The 20,816-nt window shown below is 41.7% G+C and overlaps 1 protein-coding gene across 7 annotated transcripts in view; it reads left to right on the plus strand.

Moving 5' to 3' along the window:
* Positions 1 to 20,816, plus strand: part of PTPRA (protein tyrosine phosphatase receptor type A) — a 173,190-nt gene that overhangs the window by 129,195 nt on the left and 23,179 nt on the right. For all 7 annotated transcript variants that reach the window (XM_030826509.1, XM_030826511.1, XM_012511887.2 and 4 more), the window contains 2 exons: positions 12,641 to 12,731; positions 14,937 to 15,013. In XM_030826509.1, the coding sequence (XP_030682369.1) occupies positions 12,641 to 12,731; positions 14,937 to 15,013 (168 nt within the window). The remainder of the gene's footprint in view (positions 1 to 12,640; positions 12,732 to 14,936; positions 15,014 to 20,816) is intronic.

Here is a 20,816-nt window from a genome sequence, read left to right on the forward strand (position 1 = left end):
TTGGGTGGATCACCTGAGGTCAGAAGTTCAAGACCAGCCTGGCCAACATGGTGAAACCCCGTCTCTACTAAAAATACAAAAATTAGCTTGGCGTGGTGGCAAATGCCTGTAATCCCAGCTACTCGGGAGGTTGAGGCAGGAGAATCGCTTGAACCCAGGAGGCAGAGGTTGCATTGAGCCGAGACCACACCATTGCACTCTAGCCTGGGCGACAAGAGCGAAACTCTGTCTCAAAAAAAAAACATACGCACAACAAAAACCCTAGTTTACGACGGGGAGTTGAAGTCATTTGGATACCTGTCTGTGATCAGGCTTACAGTCTCTACCCTAGAGCCCAGTACTAGGCTAGGAGCATGGTCTTGCCAATAGGATCATGGTCTTATATCCATATTTTAGGGTTTTTCATTACGATTCTTCTGTTTACCTTATTACAAACACTTTAGAGCTCCATACAATCTACCAGAGCTTATTTCTCTGTGGCCTGGACCAGCAGGAGCACCTTCTCTTTTCAGATCACTCAATAAATTGGTCAGAGGCTGGGCACAGTGGCTCATGCCTTTAATCCTAGCACTTTGGGAGATGAGGCAGGCAGATTGCTTTGAGTCCAGGAGCTCAAGACCAGCCTGGGCAACATGGCGAAAGCCTGCCTCTTCAAAAAATTAGCTGGCCATGGTGGTGTGCACCCGTAATTCCAGCTACTGGGGAGGCTGAGGTGGGGTATTGCTTGAGCCTAGGAGTTTGAGGCTGCAGTGAGCTGTGATTGCACCACTGCACTGCAGCCTGTGTGACAGAGCGAGATCTTGTCTCTAGGTAGGTAGGTAGGTAGGTAGATTGATTAGATGGATTAGATGGATTAAATTGAGAGATCAGAGTTGGATGCAAGGATAAGGTATTTGCTGTCTCCAAAACTCAAAATGGCCCCGCAAGCATTGCTCCTCTTTATTAGCAGGAGAAGGGTGGTGGGGCAAGGGGCAACAAGTTGTCCTTTATGCTGGAGGAGATACCCTGACGTGCTGCAGGCCTTTGACTTTCAGAAAATTTGGCTGAGGTGGCAGGCCACTGTATTTTTATGTCTAACATGTACATCTAAGATACATAACTTCCTGCTCTTCATGTCTCACATTGATGTCATTAGCGTAGTTGTCAAGGTAATGTCCTGTGAAACAGACAAAATCTTGATGAACCAGATCACGACACAGAAAAGTCAAGATGATCTATCACTGAGGCTGCTCTTGCCATGAGCAAGAAAAACTGCTTCAAGTAGTCCACACAAAAAGAACACACGCTTACCCCTAGCAGTAGTCTGGGTACCAGGAGTTATATGTTAATCTGCAGGAAGTAGAGTATGTCTGGAAAAGTAACCGCAAATCTGCAAAGTCTTCTGTAGCACTTAAGATCCTGCGGTTCACATGGAGACTTTGCCTTTTGCTAAAGAGATCACTGCTCTGGGAGCTTACATTTGCTCTTTCTGTGATGGTTCTTATCCAGTGGGCTAGGGAATCTGTGTGTCTTTGGGCATCACCTAATGGCCAATGTTATTGAAAATCAAGGTGGCACAGAGGGAGGTCTAGCCAACTTCACAGAGCCGGGAGCATCTAGTTTCTTTCCCGCCCTTTTGGAGGCCCTGACAGACGGACAGACAGGCAGACAGACAGATAGACAGATAAGATAGATTAGATAGATTAATAGGTCCTAATGTGAAGCCACCTCAGGCCAAAATTCCGTCCATCAGCTGGCCTGCAAAGGCTCCGTTCTAACTAGCATATCTTAGCGACATTCTGAGTTCCTAGCAATTAGTTACCTCAAGGCCAGAACCTAGCAGACCCCAAAAGATGCATTTCCCTTTACCTAGTACAGTTTCCATGGTAAATATCTGCAGGTTATTAAGAAAAGATGAGGAGGGAAGTTTATAATTTATGTGTGTTAATGTGCTGTGGCAGGGTTCCTCCTTACAGATGCCTGACCTCCCGGTTATTGAAGGGTTCTGGGTCTGAAATGACCCAGGCCTACGAGTTGGATGAGGGGGCCCTCTCTCTAGCATGGTAGTCTAGTAGGCTGCCTAAACTGACATGGAAAGCTACTTTCCATTTCCATTACTGGGAGCTTCACAGTGAATTATTCACAGCCATAAACATCTGATCATGGTCTCCAACAGTCTTTCTAGCCCACTTAGATCAAGAATCCCATTTTGAAGCAGTCCCTTCCACTAGCATCTCACTCTGCTGAGGACAGCCAGGAAAGCACTTCTGAAAGATTCCAGTGCTTTCCTCACCAGTGTATAGCCTCAGCAAGGCATGTGTTGTGGATCCCATCAAGGGCATACTGAAGGTGTCAGTAGAAGGCTGAGCCTTTAGAGTCCATATGCCACTCTGGTCTCCTCTACTTTGTGCCCAGGTTTTTCTGGCTTTTCATTATCACCTCACTAAATCCAGCATTCAGTCCAGGTTTCCACTGGCGAGCCTAGCTCAACATTAAAACCATGGCCAGTTACCTGAGCTGTTACACTACCTGCAGAAGTTCTTTTGACCATACCTAATTAGAAATTTGGCTTTATCCAGGCTGGGCACAATGGCTCATGCCCGTAATCCCAGAACTTTGGGAGGCTGAGGCAGGCAGATCACTTGAGGTCAGGAGTTTGAGACCAGCCTGACCAACATGCTAAAACCCTGTCTCTACTAAAAATACAAAAATTAGCCAGGCGTGGTGAGGAGTGCCTGTAATCCCAGCTACTCGGGAGGCTGAGGCAGGAGAATCGCTTGAACCCGGGAGGCGGAGGTTGCAGTGAGCCAAGATTGCACCACTGCTCTCCAGCCTGGGGGACAGAACGAGACTCCATCTCAAAAAAGAAAAGAAATTCGGCTTTAACCAAAAGTCATACTCTCCCTTCTTTGTTATAACATCTCCAAAATCTATATCAACAATTGTTCCTGTCATTTGTAATGATTCAGCTTAGTGAATTCCTGTAGTTTCTTCTGATTATTTATTAGCTCTTTACTTTTTTTTCCCCCTGTAGAGACGGGGGTCTTGCTGTGTTGCCCAGGCTAGTCTTGAACTCCTGATCTCAAGCAGTCCTCCCACCTTGGTCTCCCAGAGTGCTGGGATTACAGGCATGAGCTACTGTGCCTGTCCAGCATTTTACTTTTCTACCTTATTTATGTATTTTACCCTCAGGTCATGTTATGCTTGCATTCTGGTAATGTGTGAGCAATGCAGCCTGGGTTGTGGGGCAGTTTTCATCATGACAGCAAGATGCAGTAGAGAGCATAATAGAGATTTTTGGAAATTAGCTTTCTTCAGGTCCTCTCTTTTATCATCATTTCTGTTGTCTCACTTAAAGCCTTATCTTTCTCATGAGCAACCCAGGAAAGATGTGAATTCTGTGGCATTAAAATTCAGCAACTAGCAAAATTTGGAAATCTTAACATTTCGTTTAGCAAAATACATACATAGTAATGTAAAGGCCCCAAGTCTTGGGTTTTCATTTCAAGGTGAGCATTTGATATTGGAGCTGGGATATTTCTTGTTTTGTTCTCTAATATTGTCAGAAGTAATCCTACTCCTTGGTTTCAACATTTCCTCTCTCCTTTTAATTGGGACACCCCTACTCTTTTACCACCAGCTTGAACACATCACAGGTAATTGCAAGCAATAACTAAAATAGTAGTTGTGCAGCTATGAACTGTGAGCAGCTTGCTCTTTCCCATCCTGGCAATTGGTTGTCAGTTTCTTTCCTTCCATCTGAACCCAGTAACATCACCCACGTTTCCCCTAGCAGTCTCTCAACTACAACCCACTCTGATAGTAATTGCTAAATCAGTTAAGGTCCTCTAGTTAAAAGCAAGAGAAATCAACTCAACTAAATTAAGCAAAAACAAACAGAACTATTGATTTGGGAAGACGCTGGAGGAGCGGGCAGAATCAGAAGGTAAGTTGGAGTACCAAGTCTCAGGTAGAGCCGATCTTGGTGGCTTTGGGGCCCTTCTAGGAAAGCCCCTGCTTGTTCCTAGTTTTCAAAATCCTGGGAGAGAAGATGATTGGCTCAGTATGAGTCAGGTATGACTGTGCTTGGATCAGTCAGCCCGGGGAGGGAAGAGGAGAAATAGCACATAGTGCAAACAAACCAATTTGTGTCTGCTGTCATAGAATAATATTTTTAATAACCATCAGATGGGGAAGGCCTTTCTAAGCTACTTACAAGATTTAGATGCCAGAATGGAAAAGTTTGAAAGATAGTAAGTGTATTAAAATGTGAAACATCTTTGTGACAAATGATGTCATAAAAAAGTGGCCAACTGGGAGAATCTATTTGCCATAGGTAGATAAAGAATGTTCCAGAATATACAAACCTGTGAGTAAAAGGTAAACAATCCAGTCAAGAAATTGGCAATTTACAGAAGAAATACAAATGGTCTATAAAGATATGAAAAGAAGATCAACTATATCTAGTAATCAGGGAAATACAGATAAAAGCTAACCATTATTTTGGACCTATCAGATTTGAAAATTTAAAAAGATATATATCAAATGTGGACAAAAATATGGGGCTGCAGAGACTTACAGGTGGGGGAGTTTAAATTGGTATTGCATTGGAGGGATGATTTTGGCAGTACCAATCAGTATTTAAATATTTGAGTTTTCTGACCAAGCTTCTGAGATTCTTAACAGAAAAACCCTCATTATACAAATACATATTTGTACAAGGATGTTTATGACAGCATTATTTATAATAGCAAAGAAGATAAAAAAGCAAATATCTCTCAAATAGAATGGCCAGATGATTTCTTATATCCATTATGATATTCTATACTATCATTAAAATAAATGTGTTTACGTAGATCTCTAAGTCATATTGTTATGTGAGAAAACGTGGGATAATTTCATTTTTGTTTTCAAAAATATGTATATCTGTGTCTGGGTATGTTGATGCTTTTTTTTTTTTAAGTCTGAAAGACTACAAATTGTCAACAGTGGCTGCCTACAAGGGGGCTGGTAAAGAGGAGAGACATAATAGGGAACTTTGTTTTCTACTAAATTATTTGACTTAAAACAAGCATATTCTTTTTGTAATATTTTTAAAGCAGAATTTTTTAAATATGGGAAATAAATCTAATGGACTTAGTTTGCTTCGATGGATATATAACATCTAGAATAAAGAAGTTGCTGTGCCTAGTTTGAACTGTGTCAGGAGTCTTGTGGTCAGGTCTCTATAAAAAGGAATATCACCAAATTGGATGTTGTTCTGGAGAGAAACTGGACCATGGGGGTGAATAACTAAAGGAACAACACGCATAGGACATGACAACTGTTTTCAGATATGTGACAGGCTAAAAGGAGACTGTAGCATTTCTGTGAATGCCCACCTGATGAGAAATTCTAGGCGGTGGCTTTCATCCTAATTACAAGCTGGAGCTTTTTTGTTCACCAGCATTTGTCTTTCTAGGAATCATTGAATTTATTCAAAAGAAATACTTTGAAAAACCACTCAGAAGCTCCCATTTTCAGGGAAAATTGAGGTCTTTAAGGCATTATCAAGGTTTAAAAAGAAACAAAAAGATAAAATTGGGTTAGCTCCTGGCTGGGTGCAGTTGTTCATGCCTGTAATCTCCCAGCACTTTGGGAAGCCAATGCGGGAAGATTGAGGCCAGGAGTTTAAGACCAGCCAAGGCAATGTAGCAAGACCTTATCTCTACAAAAAAAATTTTTTTAAGTAGCCAGGCGTGATGGCACATGCCTGTAGTTCTAGCTACTTAGGGAGCTGAGGTGGGAGAATCATTTGAGCCCAACACTTGGAGGCTACAGTGTGAGCTATAGTGCTAACTTTATAGAGCTACAGGAGCTACAGTGAGCTACAGTGATCACCGCACTGCCCTCCAGCCTCCTGGCTACCAGAGTGAGTCTCTGTCTCAAAAAAAAAAAAAAAAAAAAAAAAGGCTTAGCTGCTGAGAGGAATGGGATAGGAGAGAAAGAAAGAGGGAAAGAGGTGAAACCAGTGAAATAGTCAGAATCTGTGCAATGTGAGATGTGACCTTCCTCAGGACCTCACATCTCTTAGATTACCAGGTGAAGAAGGCATGTGTGTATCATCTAGTGATGGGACTGAGTGTGACATCTGAGTTGAGATGGGTGAAATTGCCTCTACATTGATGAGTTGTCCCAAAATAAGTGAATCAGAGTCAAAGTCCTATGGGAATTAGCAGGAACTGTGACAAGTGCTTTAGAATTCCACTGTCCAGAGAGTTGGGAGTTTGGGCTTTGCAAGGGGCAGAGAAGATGCCCGCTGACATCTGGGTTTTACATTGCTTAGTATAAGGGAAATGCAAAAGAAATTGTGTGTCTGGGTGTTGGGTCGTTTTAAACAGAACTGTTCCAAGACCTACCTTGGAAGGTAGTAAATTTCCCATCACTCTAGTGTTCAGGCACTGGTGACTATTGGGTGAGAATATTGAAAGGAGATTCAAACTTAAAAGTGAATGAGATTCAGACCTGTACTGGAGATTTAGGCAAGAAAAGAAAGGTATAAGGATTGCAAAGGAAGGGACAAAATATAAATTTTTCACAGACCAAATATTGTCTTCAGAAAAACCCACAGATTCATCAGACATATTATAGAATTAATAAGTTATTTTAGCAAGGTTGCTAGATACAGAAGCAGCATAAAAATTTAATGCATTTCTATACATGGGCCACAAACAGAAAACCTAATAATACCTTTTAAAAGGTGCCAATTACAATAGCATCCAAATGTAAAGTACCTAGGAATGGATTTAACAATTTAGAGAAAATTATTAAAATGTTTGAAGACATTAAAGGAAAATAGCTTAAATTAGTGAAGAGATAGGATCAATGGATTAGGAGGCTCAATTTTGTAAAGATGTCAATTCTCCCCCAAGATATATAGATTCAATGCAATTCCAATAAAAATCCCCACAGGTTTTTTTGTGGAACTTGACAAGCTGATTCTAAAATTTATATGGAGGAGAAAAGATTCAAGAATAGCCAAGACATTCCTGAAGAAGAAGAACAAGGTGAGGAGACCTGCCTTACCAGATACAAAGAGATTATAAAATTTTAGTAATTAAGACAGTTCTGTATTGGCACTGGGATAGACAGATCGACCAATGGAATGAAATAAAGAGCCCAGAAGCAGATCCATGTGTAAGTGGAAACCTGTTTATGACAGAAATGCTCTTGCAGTTTGGGTGGGGAAAAGATGGTCTTCACAATAAATAGTGCCTGGGACCATGGGTAACCCTGTGGGAATAAATGAAATTGAATGCTTGTCACATACCAAACACAAAAACCAATTCCAGTTCCTGTAAACACTGAAATTTAAAGGACAAAAATGATAAAATGTAGAGATCATAATGTAGTAAAATATACTTCTGATCTCACAGTAGGAAAGGATTTCTTAAGACTTAAAATGTTGATGAAAGGGAAGATTGATGAATTTACATGAAAATGCAAAACCTCTTCATAAATGATACCATAAAGAAGATGAAAGGGAAGGCCACAACCTTGGTAAAAGATAACACAGGTAACTGATAAAGGAAGAGTATCCAGAATATATAAAGAACTTCTACAAACTATTGAGAAAATAAGTAGGCTGGGTGCAGTGGTTCATGCCTGTAATCCCAGCACTTTGGGAGGCTGAGGTAGGCAGATCACAAGGTCAGGAGTTCGAGACCAGCCTGGCCAACATGGTGAAACCCCGTCTCTACAAAAAATACAAAAAAAATTAGCCAATTGTGGTGGCGGGCGCCTGTAATCCCAGCTACGGGGGAGGCTGAGGAAGGAGAATTGCTTGAACACAGGAGTTGGAGGCTGCAGTGAGCCAAGATCGTGCCACTGCACTCCAGTCTGGGTGACAGAACAAGACTCCATTTTGAAAATAATAATAATCCAGTAAGACAACGGGGAAAACACTTGACTAGGTACTTCACGGAAGAGGAAGCTCTTTTGACCAGTATGCTATGGAAAGATGATGAACCTCATTAATAATCAGAGAAATTTAAATCAGTTAATACAAAGTCTGACAGTAGCAAATGTTGATAAGGATACAGAACTGGAACACTGTACATTGCTGGTGGGAGTATAAATTAGTACAGCTACTTTGAAAAACAATTTGGCCTTATCTGGTAAGGTTAAAGATACCTATACCTGAAATTCTTGCACACACGCACAAGAAAGATATAAAAATTTGTCTCAAAGCAGGACCTTTAACTGTAAACAACCCAAATATTCATCAGTAGTAGAATGGATAAGTAAATTTTAACAGGGTCTCAAATGGAGCACTACGAAGTAGCTGAAGTAAGTAAACATCCAGGATGAATCTTAGGAACGTAATGTTGAGCCAAAGAAAAAAGCAACTCACCACTTAATCATGATTCCATTTTCCTCAAAAACTAGACTAGCAATAATAATACATTGTTTTGGAGCAAAAAATATGAGATACAAATAAAGCAATGTAATGATAAATATAAAACTTCAGGTTTACCAGTGAGAGGGGAAGGAAGAGGATATAAGGAGAGGAGCCCAAAGAGAGCTTCTAAGTTAAATTATGTGATGGATACTTTTTAAAAAATAAATGTCAACAAATTCGAAAAAAAAAATTTTTTTAACTGACATGTCTTTAAAAAATGAATGAGTACTTAGCCTTGGTTCCAGTTAAGGCTTAAGCAAGAGGTGAAACGGTCTTCGATGCCACCTAGTGTTTCTAGAGAGTTTAACGTTTTATAGACTTCTGCTCTAGCTGCTGCTTCCTAGCTCTGTGAGCTAGGTTTTTCAGAGTAGAAACCAAAAGGAGTAGAATTCACCTTGTTCTCATCCCTGACGTAGGCTCTTCATTCTGAACCTTTGCATCTAGCGCTGTGTTCTCCAGGGCAAGCCCTTTCTTCTCTCTTGTTAAACAATGGCTCCTGTTTCTTCCTGACTCTTTCTAGGAGCCTTAGTCCACCAGGAGACCTAGTTTTTCTTTATCATGACTGAGGGAGCTAGGGATGCTGATAGGGCTGTGAGATGTAGTCTTTGTTATTCCTGACATTTTTGTATTGAAGACTGTTTTCAAGAGTCTTGCTGTCCCTACGTCTGTTCTACATTTTAGAGAAGAGATGTGCAGGAAAAGTAGTGCTTCTGGATTAGCCATCAGGGCTTAAAAAACTGACATCTCATCCTGCCCTGCACTTGGGTGGAAACCTGTGGAAATCTATGTGAAGAAAGAGAATGCAAACTGTGGGTGAACTGAGAAATTCTGATCTAAAATAATGGTCTCTACTGCGTGTGTAAGAGTCCAGCCCAGGAAACTCTTTTCTTCCTTTTATGTATTCACAGCATAGGGTCGGGGTAATTGCCTCTGTTAGTAAAATAACATGCAGAACCTCCAGGGTTTTAATCTGAAAGGAATCTCTTGAGTAGGTGAGGGCAGATGGATTTTGAGGTCCTAATTTCCCTATCTTTGGGTCTTTCACTTTAATTTGTCCTATCACTGTCATGCTGGTTTCCGGTAAATATATTTGCTCCTTTCTTAAAGCTCTTGCTTCCCAGCCTGGGCAACATAGCAAGATCCACCTCTACAAAAATTAAAATTAAAAAATTAGCCAGGCATGGTGGTGCTGTGCCTGTAGTCCCAGTTACTCAGGAGGCTGAGGCAGTAAGATACCTCCAGCCCAGGAGTTCAAGGCTGCAATGAGCTATGATGGCGCCACTGCACTCCAGCCTGGGTGACAGAGCGAGACCCTGTCTCCAAAAAAACAAAAACAAAAAACTCTTGCTTCCATCTGACAAAAATTGGTTCCCTTTGGGCTGGCATTTCCTTTATTCAATCTTTTTTTTTAATTATTATCAAAGATAGAAACCTTCATTCTTCATTTCTGCCTCTTGCTCTTCCCAGTCCACTTTGCCTTCATTCCATCTCCAAATGTAGTAATTTTTTTTTTTTTTTTTTTTAGACGGAGTTTTGCTCTTTCTGCCCAGGCTGGAGTGCAATGGCATAGTCTTGGCTCACTGCAACCTCCACCTCCCGGGTTCAAGCAATTCTCCTACCTCAACCTCCCAAGTAGCTGGGGTTACAGGCATGTGCAACCATACCCGGCTAATTTTTTGTATTTTTAGTAAAGATGGGGTTTCACCATGTTGGTCAGCTGGTCTCGAACACCAGACCTCAAGTGATCCACCCGCCTCGGCGTCCCAAAGTGCTGGGATTACAGGCGTGAGCCACTGCGCCTGGCCCAAATGTAGTAATTCTAATTCCAGAATATGTCTCAAATGCATCCATTTCCTTGTATCATCGTTTTTCCATGCTTCTGTTCTTGCCCCTTTCTAGTCCATTTTTCATATAATAACAAGTAATTCTTTAACATGGAAAATGGATTACACTTTAAAAACCTTCAATGATTTCCTCATGCACTTAACATAAAATTTGAACTCCCTATTCAAGGACCTACCTGGCAATGGATGATCTGACTTTGCCAGGCTCATCTCTTCCTTCTTCCTCCTGCCATCCCCATCAAACTCACCTTCTGCGTGATACCTGCACTGATTTTCGGTTCCTCACACAACCAAGCCTTCTCCCACCTCTGGGTTACCACAGATGCTGTTCTCTGTGTCTGGAATACTATTTTCTATACTTATCCTTCCTCAGAGAGACCCACCTGTAATCCAAATTTGGTGCTTTCTGATACTTCATCTCTAGTAGCATTCTGTTCTTTGATTGCATTCATCATGGTATATAATTATATATGTATTTGTTTTATTTGTTTAATGTCTGCTTTTCACCCACAAGTTTATATTGTCCTTGAGAGCGAGAACTGCACTTATATTTGATTTCCCACTCTTTGCTCTGTACCTAGCCCAGTGCCTGGTAGATACAAAATATATATTTGTTGAAAGAATGAATGAAAAGTAATGCATGAATTGTTCCTCTACTGCTGAATACTACGGTTGTTCTCAGTTTTGGGTCATTCTAAATAATGATGAAGTAAATAATTAGAACATAAAGATTTTTATTTCCTTAGGGTATATTCTCAAAATTGAAGTTGCTAGGCCAAAAAATATTTTCGGAAAGTTTTTTTAAGGCTCATAAAATGTATTTCCAAGTCACTTACTCAGAATTAGTGTTGGAATTTTAAACTGCCTCCCTTTTTGCTTTCTTGTTTGTTTTTATAGTGTCAGAGTCTCACTGTGTCACCCAGGCTGGAGTGCAGTGGTGTGATCATGGCCTTGAACTCCTGGGCTGAAGTGTTCCTCCCACCTCAGCCTTCTGAGTAGCTGGGACTACAGGCATGCACCACCATACCTGGCTAATTTTTTTTTTTTTTTTTAAATGTAGAGACGAGATCTCGCTGTGTTGCCCAGGCTGGTCTCAAACTTCTGGCCTCAAGTAGTCCTCCCACCTCTATCTCCCAAAGTGTTGGGATTACAGGCATGAACCACCACACCCAGCTCCTTTTTTCATCCTTAATTTTGAATATATGAAACATAAAAGAGGAGAACAGAGCAAATAATAAAATTTAGTTTCCCACTCTCATAAAACTCATTTATTTGAATACTTACTCTTTGCCACACATGAGATTATTTCCTTATGTGGCAGATGTTGTTGTTCCAATTTTATGTATTTATTTATTATTTATTTTTGAGACCAAGTCTCGCTCTATTGCCTAGGCTGGAGTACAGTGGCGTGATCTCGGCTCACTGCAACCTCCGCCTCCCGGGTTCAAGTGATTCTCCTGCCTCAGCCTCCTGAGTAGCTGGGGTTACAGGTGTGCACCACCATGCCCAGCTAATTGTTGTCTTTTTAGTAGAGACAGGGTTTCACCTTGTTAGCCAGGCTGGTCTCGAACTCCTGACCTCACGTGATCCACCCGCCTCAGCCTCCCAAAGTGCTGGGATTACAGGCGTGAGCCACCCAGCCCCAATTTTACAGATGAGAAGACTGGACCTAGAAAGTTTAACAGATGTGCTCAAGTTCATACAAACACAGACTATCTCATGTCAAATCATTGTGTGATAACCTCCCTGCACTAACTAATTTACATTTGCTCCAAAACTGCTGCAAATTTAATGTCACCTCACCCAAATCTTCTGCTTCTTAACTGCTGCATCTATATGAATGCCCTCCCACCCACCCACCAGTCCTTGCTTCCTTGCCACATGATGCTAGAGGCTGGGGTGTCATGTCCCCTTAGATCCCTAGAAAGAGATTAAATCAGCTGGCCATCCAGAACCCTCCTGTGTGGTTCACTCTGAGATGCATGTCATCTTTGTGTGGTGGTAATTAGCAAGAGGATAAATGGCCCATTCCTTCAGGTATGTCCCCATTCCAATTTACAAGAGTAGGCCATTTTGGCCCAGCATCCTAACAACAGGCTCCTAACCACGTAGTAATCATGTAAAGAGCATGCTATACTTACATAACAGAAAGGGCATTCTGCCCCCTGAGGATTCTTGTGTTGAACTCTAAGGAGCTTGTGGCTGTTTAGGGGGAGAGGGGCATTCTCTGTGGTAGGCTGCAGGTATTCACTTGGGCCCATGTTTTTCCCCCCAGGAAAAGGTAGAACGTGCTACCAGGTCAGGGTTTGCTGCAGCAGTTTGCATGTTTGATGTTTATCCCTGCTAATAATTCCTCTAATTTCTCTTAACCTTTCAGGCTCTCCCTGCATGTCCTATCCAGGCCACCTGTGAGGCTGCTTCCAAGGAGGAAAACAAGGAAAAAAATCGATATGTAAACATCTTGCCTTGTGAGTGTCTTTAGTGTTTCTTGGGATGTAACCTGAAATTACATCTCTAGAGGGATTTTCCGAAGATGGAAAGAATCTTGCAATTGGGCACAGCAGGGTGGATAACGAGAGTGTGTTCATGGCAGGACTCAGTTGCTCATACCTGTAATCCCAGAACTTTGGAAGGCCAAGGTGGGAGAATCACTTGAACCCACGAATTTGAAACTAGCCTGGGCAATATAGTGAGACCTCATCTCTACAAAAACCTTAAAAAATTAGCCAGGCATGGTGTTGTGTGTCTGTGGTCCCAGCTACTCAGGAGGCTGAGGTAGGAGGATCCCTTGAGCCCAGGGGGGCAGAGGTTGCAGTGACCCAAGATCGTGTCAGTGCATTCTAGCCTGGGTGACAGGGCAAGACCCTGACTCAAAAAAATAAAGTAAAATAAATGAAATAAAGAATAATTAATAAAATAAAAAATAAATAAGTAAGAGTAGATTGAAGACTTTGGGCTGAAAGAGCCTTTATGGATCCCACATACTCAGAGTCAATTAGGATAACTCAGGAGGATTTTTGTGTCAGGCCTCAAGTTTTTAGGAGGTCCTGGAGAACAGCTTCACTAGGATCAGGCGAGAAGCAGGGGATGATGGTAGTGGTAGAGATGGTTTTTTCTGGTATTCATTCAAAAAAATTCGAATGCAGAGTTCTCTGTATAAACCCTTCCCAGAGTTAGCCATTGCTAATCAGTTGATCCATAAGCTAACAGACATTTTTCTAGTCCATTGGTATCCAGAATGGGATATGCATAATTTAATGAGATATGAGAGGAAGATGTTTGAACCTCACTTGATTTTTATATTTGCTTTTAAAAAAAAAAATTCCTAATCCTCAGAACCTGTGTATGTTTTATTTTTTTTATTTTTTGTAGAGATGGTCTTGCTGTGTTGCCTTGGCTGGTCTCAAACTCCTGGCCTCAAACAGTCCTGCCTTGGTCTCCCAAAGTGTTGGGATTACAAGCATGAGCCAGTGAGCCCAGCCAGTGTATTTGCTTTTTAAAAATTCATCCTTTTAAATTTTTTATTTCATTTATTTTTTTAGAGACAGGGCCACCCAAGCTGGGGTGCAATGATGTGATCATAGATATGTATCCTCGAATTCCTGGGCTCAAGTAATCCTCCTGCCACAGCCTGCTGAGTAACTAGAACTACAGGTTCATCTACCATGCCTGGCTAAATTTTTTTTAGACACAGGGTCTTGCTGTATTGCCCAGCCTGGTCTCAAACTCTTGGCCTCAAGCAATCCTCCCACTTTGACCTCCCAAAGAATTGGGATTAGGTGCATGGGCCACCACACCCAGACCCTGAAAATTTTATATTTCAGGGTACATCATACATTAGCAAATGTGCATAATTTATCAATAAATGAGCATATATTAGAGATGCCTGCTCATATTTTTATAAGTGAAGTATGGAACCAAAAAATTAGGACCACTACACTATGCATTTACAGATACTTTTGTCTTTTTCTTTTTTCTTTCTCGCTCTGTCACCCAGGCTGGAGTGCAGTGGCACAATCTTGGCTCACTGCAGGCTTAAACCCTCCTGGGTTTAAGCCATTTTCCTGCCTCAGCCTCCCAAGTAGCTGGGACTCCCTACAGGCACATGCCACCACACCCAGCTAATTTTGTATTTTTAGTAGAGACGGAGTTTCACCATGTTGGCCAGGCTGGTCTGGAACTCCTGACCTCAAGTGATGCACCGCCTCTGCCTCCTGAAGTGCTGGGATTATAGGCGTGACCCACCGTGCTCGGCCTTGTCTTCTTATTTATGTGCATTTGTTGGAGGAGGGGGATGTGTGTATGTGTGTGGGTGTGGGTATGTGTATATATAATACATAACATTTTTTAATATGATTGGTATACTGTACACATTTCTCTCTTTTAATAGTATATATTGTCAGTTCATCTGTCAAGAAACTTTCTTTTTTCTCAACTACTTAGTATTCCACATTGTAGATGTATCTTAATTTATTTAACTAGTCCCCTAATGATACTTAAGGCATTCCCAATTTTTTGCTGTTATACTGTTGGAGTTACATTGTTGGAGTGGCATCTTTATACAAGCGTGAGTCTGTGCCCATAGGCACAGATGTCTCAACTGTCCTGGTTGCATCAGGTTCTGTGAGAAATAAATTTTGATTTTACTGAAATATTGTTGGTTTGTTTCCTAGATGACCACTCTAGAGTCCACCTGACACCAGTTGAAGGGGTTCCAGATTCTGATTACATCAATGCTTCATTCATCAATGTAAGGATCGGGTGCTTTCCCCATCACTTCCCTGCCTGACCATTGCCACTATCTCTTGGCTCCTCACCAGCTGTGTGTTAGGAGAAATATTTGTCATTTCATGTTTTCCCTGACAAGTCTGTTTTTTTTAAGTGACTGAATTTTTTTTAAGGTCAGTCAAATAGTTTTAATCATTTTCTATATTTACCCTGTCGTCATTCCCTAAGGTTTCCCATGTAGAAATCTGTGTCTAAATATGTATTTTATGGTAAGAGTCAGTGAATCCTTTATTGAGCTGATTCTAATTACAAACAAAAGCAGGCCTTGCTCTCAACAGTAAAAATAAGGGAGAACAGGACAAGAATACCTGACATGACGCCAGCTATATTGTGTGTGTGTGTGTGTGTGTGTGTGTGGTGTGTGTGTGTGTGTGTATGACTATCTGGTTAGCCATATATGAACCAAGGCCTGAGGGAAGAGCTGATACTAAGAGGAGGTTTTTAAAGATGATTTAGAGAATGTTTATAGAACAGTCTGTATGAGAGATTTGAGGTTTTTGTTTGGTTGGTTTTTTCTTTGCCAGTAGCCTGAAAAAACACATAAAGAGTTAAGAATATGTTTTATAGATTTGGGGGAAGCATCCTGTAGAGAGGGTGAATTTGAACAGAAAGAAGAGAGAGGGAAAGCTGGCAAAAGCAAGTCTGACTCCTGATGCAAGATGCATGAGAAGACCGGATAAAATTTCCACTTGCATGTTTATAGCAGCATTAGCCATAAAAGCCAGGTGGAAGCACTCCCAAGTGTCCATTGACGGATGAGTGAATAAATTAAATGTGGTACATGCATACAGTGGAATGTTATTCAGCCTTTAAGATAAAAGGAAGGAAATTCTAATACATGCTACATACATGGATGAACCTGGAAGACATCATGCTAAGTGAAATAAGCCAGTCACAAAAGGACAAATATTATATGATTCTATGTATAGAATATAGAACTATATATACATATGTAGAGTAGTCAAATTCATAAGGACAGAAAGTAGAATAGTGGTTGCTGGGGGAGGGAGGAATGAGGAGTGGGTACAGAGTTTCAACTGGGGAAGATGAAAAAGTTCTGTAGATGGATGGTGATGATGGGTGCACGACAGTGTGAATATGCTTAATGCTACAGAACTGTACACTTAAAATGGCTAAAATCAGCCGGGCACAGTGGCTCACACCTGTAATCTCAGCACTTTGGGAGGCCGATGTGGATGGATCACTTGAGGTCAGAAGTTTGAGACCAGCCTGGCCAAGATGGTGAAACCCCGTCTCTACTAAAAAAAAAAAAAAAAAATACAAAAATTAGCTGGGCATTGTGGCAGGCACCTGTAATCCCAGCTACTCAGGAGACTGAGGCAGAGAATTGCTTGAACTTGGGAGGCAGAGATTGCAGTGAGCCGAGATGGCGCCACTGCACTCCAGCCTGGGCGACAGGGCGAGACTGTCTCAAAAAAAAGAAAAGAGTCAAAATGGCTAAAATCGTAAATTTTATGTTGTATTTTACCACAAGAAAAAAAAAGAACACTGATGGAGAGATTAGTGTGAATGTAAGAAGGGCTGTTTCTTCCTCTGAGAGGGAAGATAAAGGAGAGGACAGAATGGATAGAGACGACTCGTAGGTGTGGGTAAAGCAAGTTGGGGCAACTCACCTGTGTTATGGTTGTCTACTGAACAAATGGGATGGGACTGTGACATGAGAGCTGTGAAAGTTTAGAACAGCTTCTGAGGTCCCTGAGAAAAGGGTATCAAAGAGAGAAAGCGAAGGGCATGTCTAGTGGGATGTCATTGATGGGGGTGGGGGGTGCTGAGTTGTGTGATTTTTTTTTTTCTTTTTTTTTCTTCATCTGCACCCTGGGATTGGTGGTAAATGTAGAGAACATGTGGTACTCAGACAAAAGGGAAGGTCAGTGGCTGGTTCAAGTAGTCAGCCAAGGGCTCCAGTTTCAGTAGAAAAGAAAAGCGTTAGGAAGTTGTTAGGAATAAACAACTATTCCTAAGGTGGTAGGATTGAGGAACTGGAGATCTTGAGAAAGTGAAAGAACAGCATAAGAAAAGGAAAAAGATGAAAGAACAGGAGGTTGTATCCAAAAAATAGGCTATTAGATGGACTTCAAAAATGGGGCAGTCCGGGCATTCTCACTGGAGTGAATTTGCTGAAGTTCCTGTATGTATGTTTAACGTTAATGGTTACATGTTTGTAGTTTTAAGGAAAGGGACCCTGACTAGACAAATAATTGTTGCAGTCGATAAGGAAAATGGAGAAAGGCTAGTAATCAGCAGGAATTCCTAGAACTTACATCAAAGATCATGATGAAGAGATTAGGTGGAATACGTTGACTTTAATGTTATGCAGAAGAGTAGAGCAAGATCAGTTAGTGTGTCCAGCTGCAGGTAAGAGAATACTCAACTAAAAGTTGTCTAGATGGGAACATTTTTTTTTTTTCTGGAGACAGTCTCACCCCGACACCCAGGCTGGATTGCACTGGTACGATCTTGGCTTACTATGACCTCTGCCACCCGGGCTCAAGCGATTCTCATGCCTTAGCCTCCCGAGTAGCCAGGATTACAGACATGTGCCCAGCTAATTTTTTGTATTTTTAGTAGAGATGGTGTTTCGCTATGTTGGCCAGGCTGGTCTTGAACTCTGAGCCTCAAGTGATCCACCTGCCTCTGCCTCCCAAATTGCTGGGATTACAGGCGTGAGCCACCGTGCCCCGCTGGGAACATTTATTTGTCTCATATAATATGAAAGCAAATGGAGACCAGTTCTTGAGTTGGCTGATTCCATGGGTCAGTGACATCCTTACAAACCCAGGTGCTTCCATCTTTCTACTCAGTTATCCTTAGCCCTGTCAGCAGTCTCATGGTCACAAGATGGCTGCAGCAGTCCCAAGCATTCCTTATAAACACAGCATCCAGCACAGAAAAGGAACATGTCTGCCTATGCTTTTCTCTCTGTTAGGGAGGAAGGCTTTTCACAGAATCCTCCCCATCACCCTGTCCTCAGGACCAGCAGGCCAGGATTGGATCACATGTTCACATCCCTCTCTAATCACTGGCTAGGACATTGAGAATGATCATGATTTACCCATCTGAGCCTGGGGAATGGGCACCTTCCAAGCCAGTGAAAGATTAATGTCCAAACAGAATTGTGGCTCTAATTGCAGAGAAGAAAGGGAGGAATGGCTTTGAGTTAGTAACCAGCAGCATCTGCCACCATAACCAGTTTGGTCCCTTCCCACATTGAAGGTGAAAACTGACAAAAACTAATTGTATGTTAAGGCTGTTAAGCAGCTGAGATGGGGATCTCTTCATGGTAATGGCACAGTAGAAAGAAACAGCCTTATCCCTTGACCATGTTGATTTAGAGCTTACACTAGGGCATTCCATAATGCCTTGATGGTTATTAGACAGTTATTAGTAGGCAGAGTTTAGATGAAGAGGGTTAAATGGGGGACCTTATGAACTCAGTGAAGAAACAAAAGCAGGGAAAAACCTGTGGTTAACCATAAGTGGGAAGCAGGGATTAAAGATTTGGCTTTCACAGTTTATTAAACTCAGTCAACATTTTTTGAGCACCTGCTGTGTGCCAAGCACTGTGGATAGGCTTAAAGGTTACAGAGGTAAGATGTAATCCCTCATATACTACACAGGTAGTTAGGTTGTTTCCTGTAATGTGCTACGTGTGCAAAAGAGGTATTGCCAGGTTCTGTGGAGTTCAGAGAAAAAAGAAAAAACATTCAGCCCAGCCTGGTAACCCAGTAGAGCTCATTATTAAAGAGTGAGTCAAAGTTCAGGAGAAGAAAGTTGGGCAGAAACTTCAAAGCAAAGGAGAAACATGAGCAAAGTCACAGAGACTAGAAACAGCAGTCTTAGGTTATAAGGTATAAGATGGGAAGTGGTGGGAGATGAAACTTGATCTTGAAAGGTAGTGGATGTCAAGTGTGTCCATTGGGGTTCTTACTTGCAGACTACAGAGTGTACTTTTCATCCACTCTTTTAAGCAGAAAAGAGTTTATTATAAGATACTGGGTACCTTAACAAAACCTGTGGAAGGGCCAGTGAGCCAAACTCAGATGCTGCTCAGCAAAGAGCAGAGCAGCTATAGATGTATGCAGCATGTGACTGTCGTAGTGAAACCTCTGCACAGTGCTGCAGAAGAACTGGATGCTTCTACTACCATGCTTGCCCAAAGACCAGATTTCTAGCACAGTCGTTATCTCATGTTGCTCATTTCTACCCCAAGTCTTGTGTGGGAGCATCTGCTAAGAAGAAGCTAGGTCCCGTGGATTGCTGAGCTGCTAGGGAGTCTGGGAAATTTAGCTGTAAGATAGTCAAGCTAGAAGGGAGCAGGAGTGGGTACTAAGTGAACCACCTTATAGTGTCTGCCAGTTTTCAGTACAGCTGAGGGGTTTTGATGAATTTATCTAGGCCGTGGGGTACCATTGAAAAGTGTTCAAGGCAAGGAGTAGTGTGGCCACATTTACATATTGATCACTGGGGCTATCATGTACACCATGGATTTAGGAGGGGCCAATTGGGGGCTTTTGCAGTAGCAGGTAGGTCACAAATGATGAGGGTTGATGAGGAAGCGGCAACAAAGTGAAAACTACGTAGAGGTAGAATTTAGCAGGAATTGGTGGTTGATTTATATATGAGAGAGTGGAGGGTGATATATCCATGTAGATGTATCCAGCATACAGTTGGTCATATCTAGAGCTGTGGACTTGGAAGTAATAAAGAAAGGAGTGGGCCAAGAACAGAGCCCTTGGACCCACAGCCCCTGCCAGGCACATTGAACAGGTGCCCATGGGTGAGATGGAAGGAGACCAAGAGAAGAGAGCATCTGAGAAGGCAAAGAGTAAAGCATGGCTCAGGAAGGGTTTGGCAGTGAAGAGAGTTATGTGCAGATTAGAGATCAGTGAGAAAGAGGAACAGATTTTCTTTGGACTTAGTGTATAGGGCAGCATCCTTTGCTGAAGCAAATTCAGAGGCCATTTGTTGCATCCTTTTTGTGGGCTGTTAGTTAACACTTATCAAACCCTTTTTTTCCCTAACTTTATTGATGTATAATATATATAACATAAAATTCACGCATTTTAAGTGAGAATTCAGTGATTTTTTGGTAAATTTACCAAGTTATGCAGCCATCACCATAAATGTCTTAGAACATTTTCTAACAACTTTATTGAGATGTAATTCAAATACCATGTATTTCACTCAGAGTTTACAATTCAGTGTTTTTTTTGTATATTCACAGATAAATGCAGCCCATCACCAATTTTAGAACATTGTCATCCCCTCAAAAGAAGAACCTTACACTCTAGCTGTTGCCCCCTTAGTTTTAGAACACATTGCTCACCCCAAAAAGAACTTCAGTGTCTAAATACAATTAATCTCCATTCTCACCCCCCTGGCCATCACTTAACTTTTTGCATAGAGAACTAAGACTACACACATGGATCTTGAAGGGAACTAGGCACCATGGAGTAGTGGTGAAAGGCATAGGAAAGTGGGGTCTGTAGTTTGGGAAACACATAGGTCAGCTAACCTAACACTGTTCACAGGAGGAGGTGAAACAGAGGCAATGGCACAGTTGGCAGTTGGGATTCCAGCCTAGAGCCTTAGGAGAAACCAGTTTCCTTACTCATTTTTAGATGTCTAAGAATATATAGGATTTTTTTTTTTTTGAGAGGAATTTCACTCTTGTTGCCCAGGCTGGAGTGCAATGGCACGATCTCACTGCAACCTCTGCATCTGGGGTTCAAGCAATTCTCCTG

Source organism: Nomascus leucogenys, chromosome 13 (genome assembly GCF_006542625.1).
Source record: "Nomascus leucogenys isolate Asia chromosome 13, Asia_NLE_v1, whole genome shotgun sequence".
NCBI lineage: Eukaryota > Metazoa > Chordata > Mammalia > Primates > Hylobatidae > Nomascus > Nomascus leucogenys.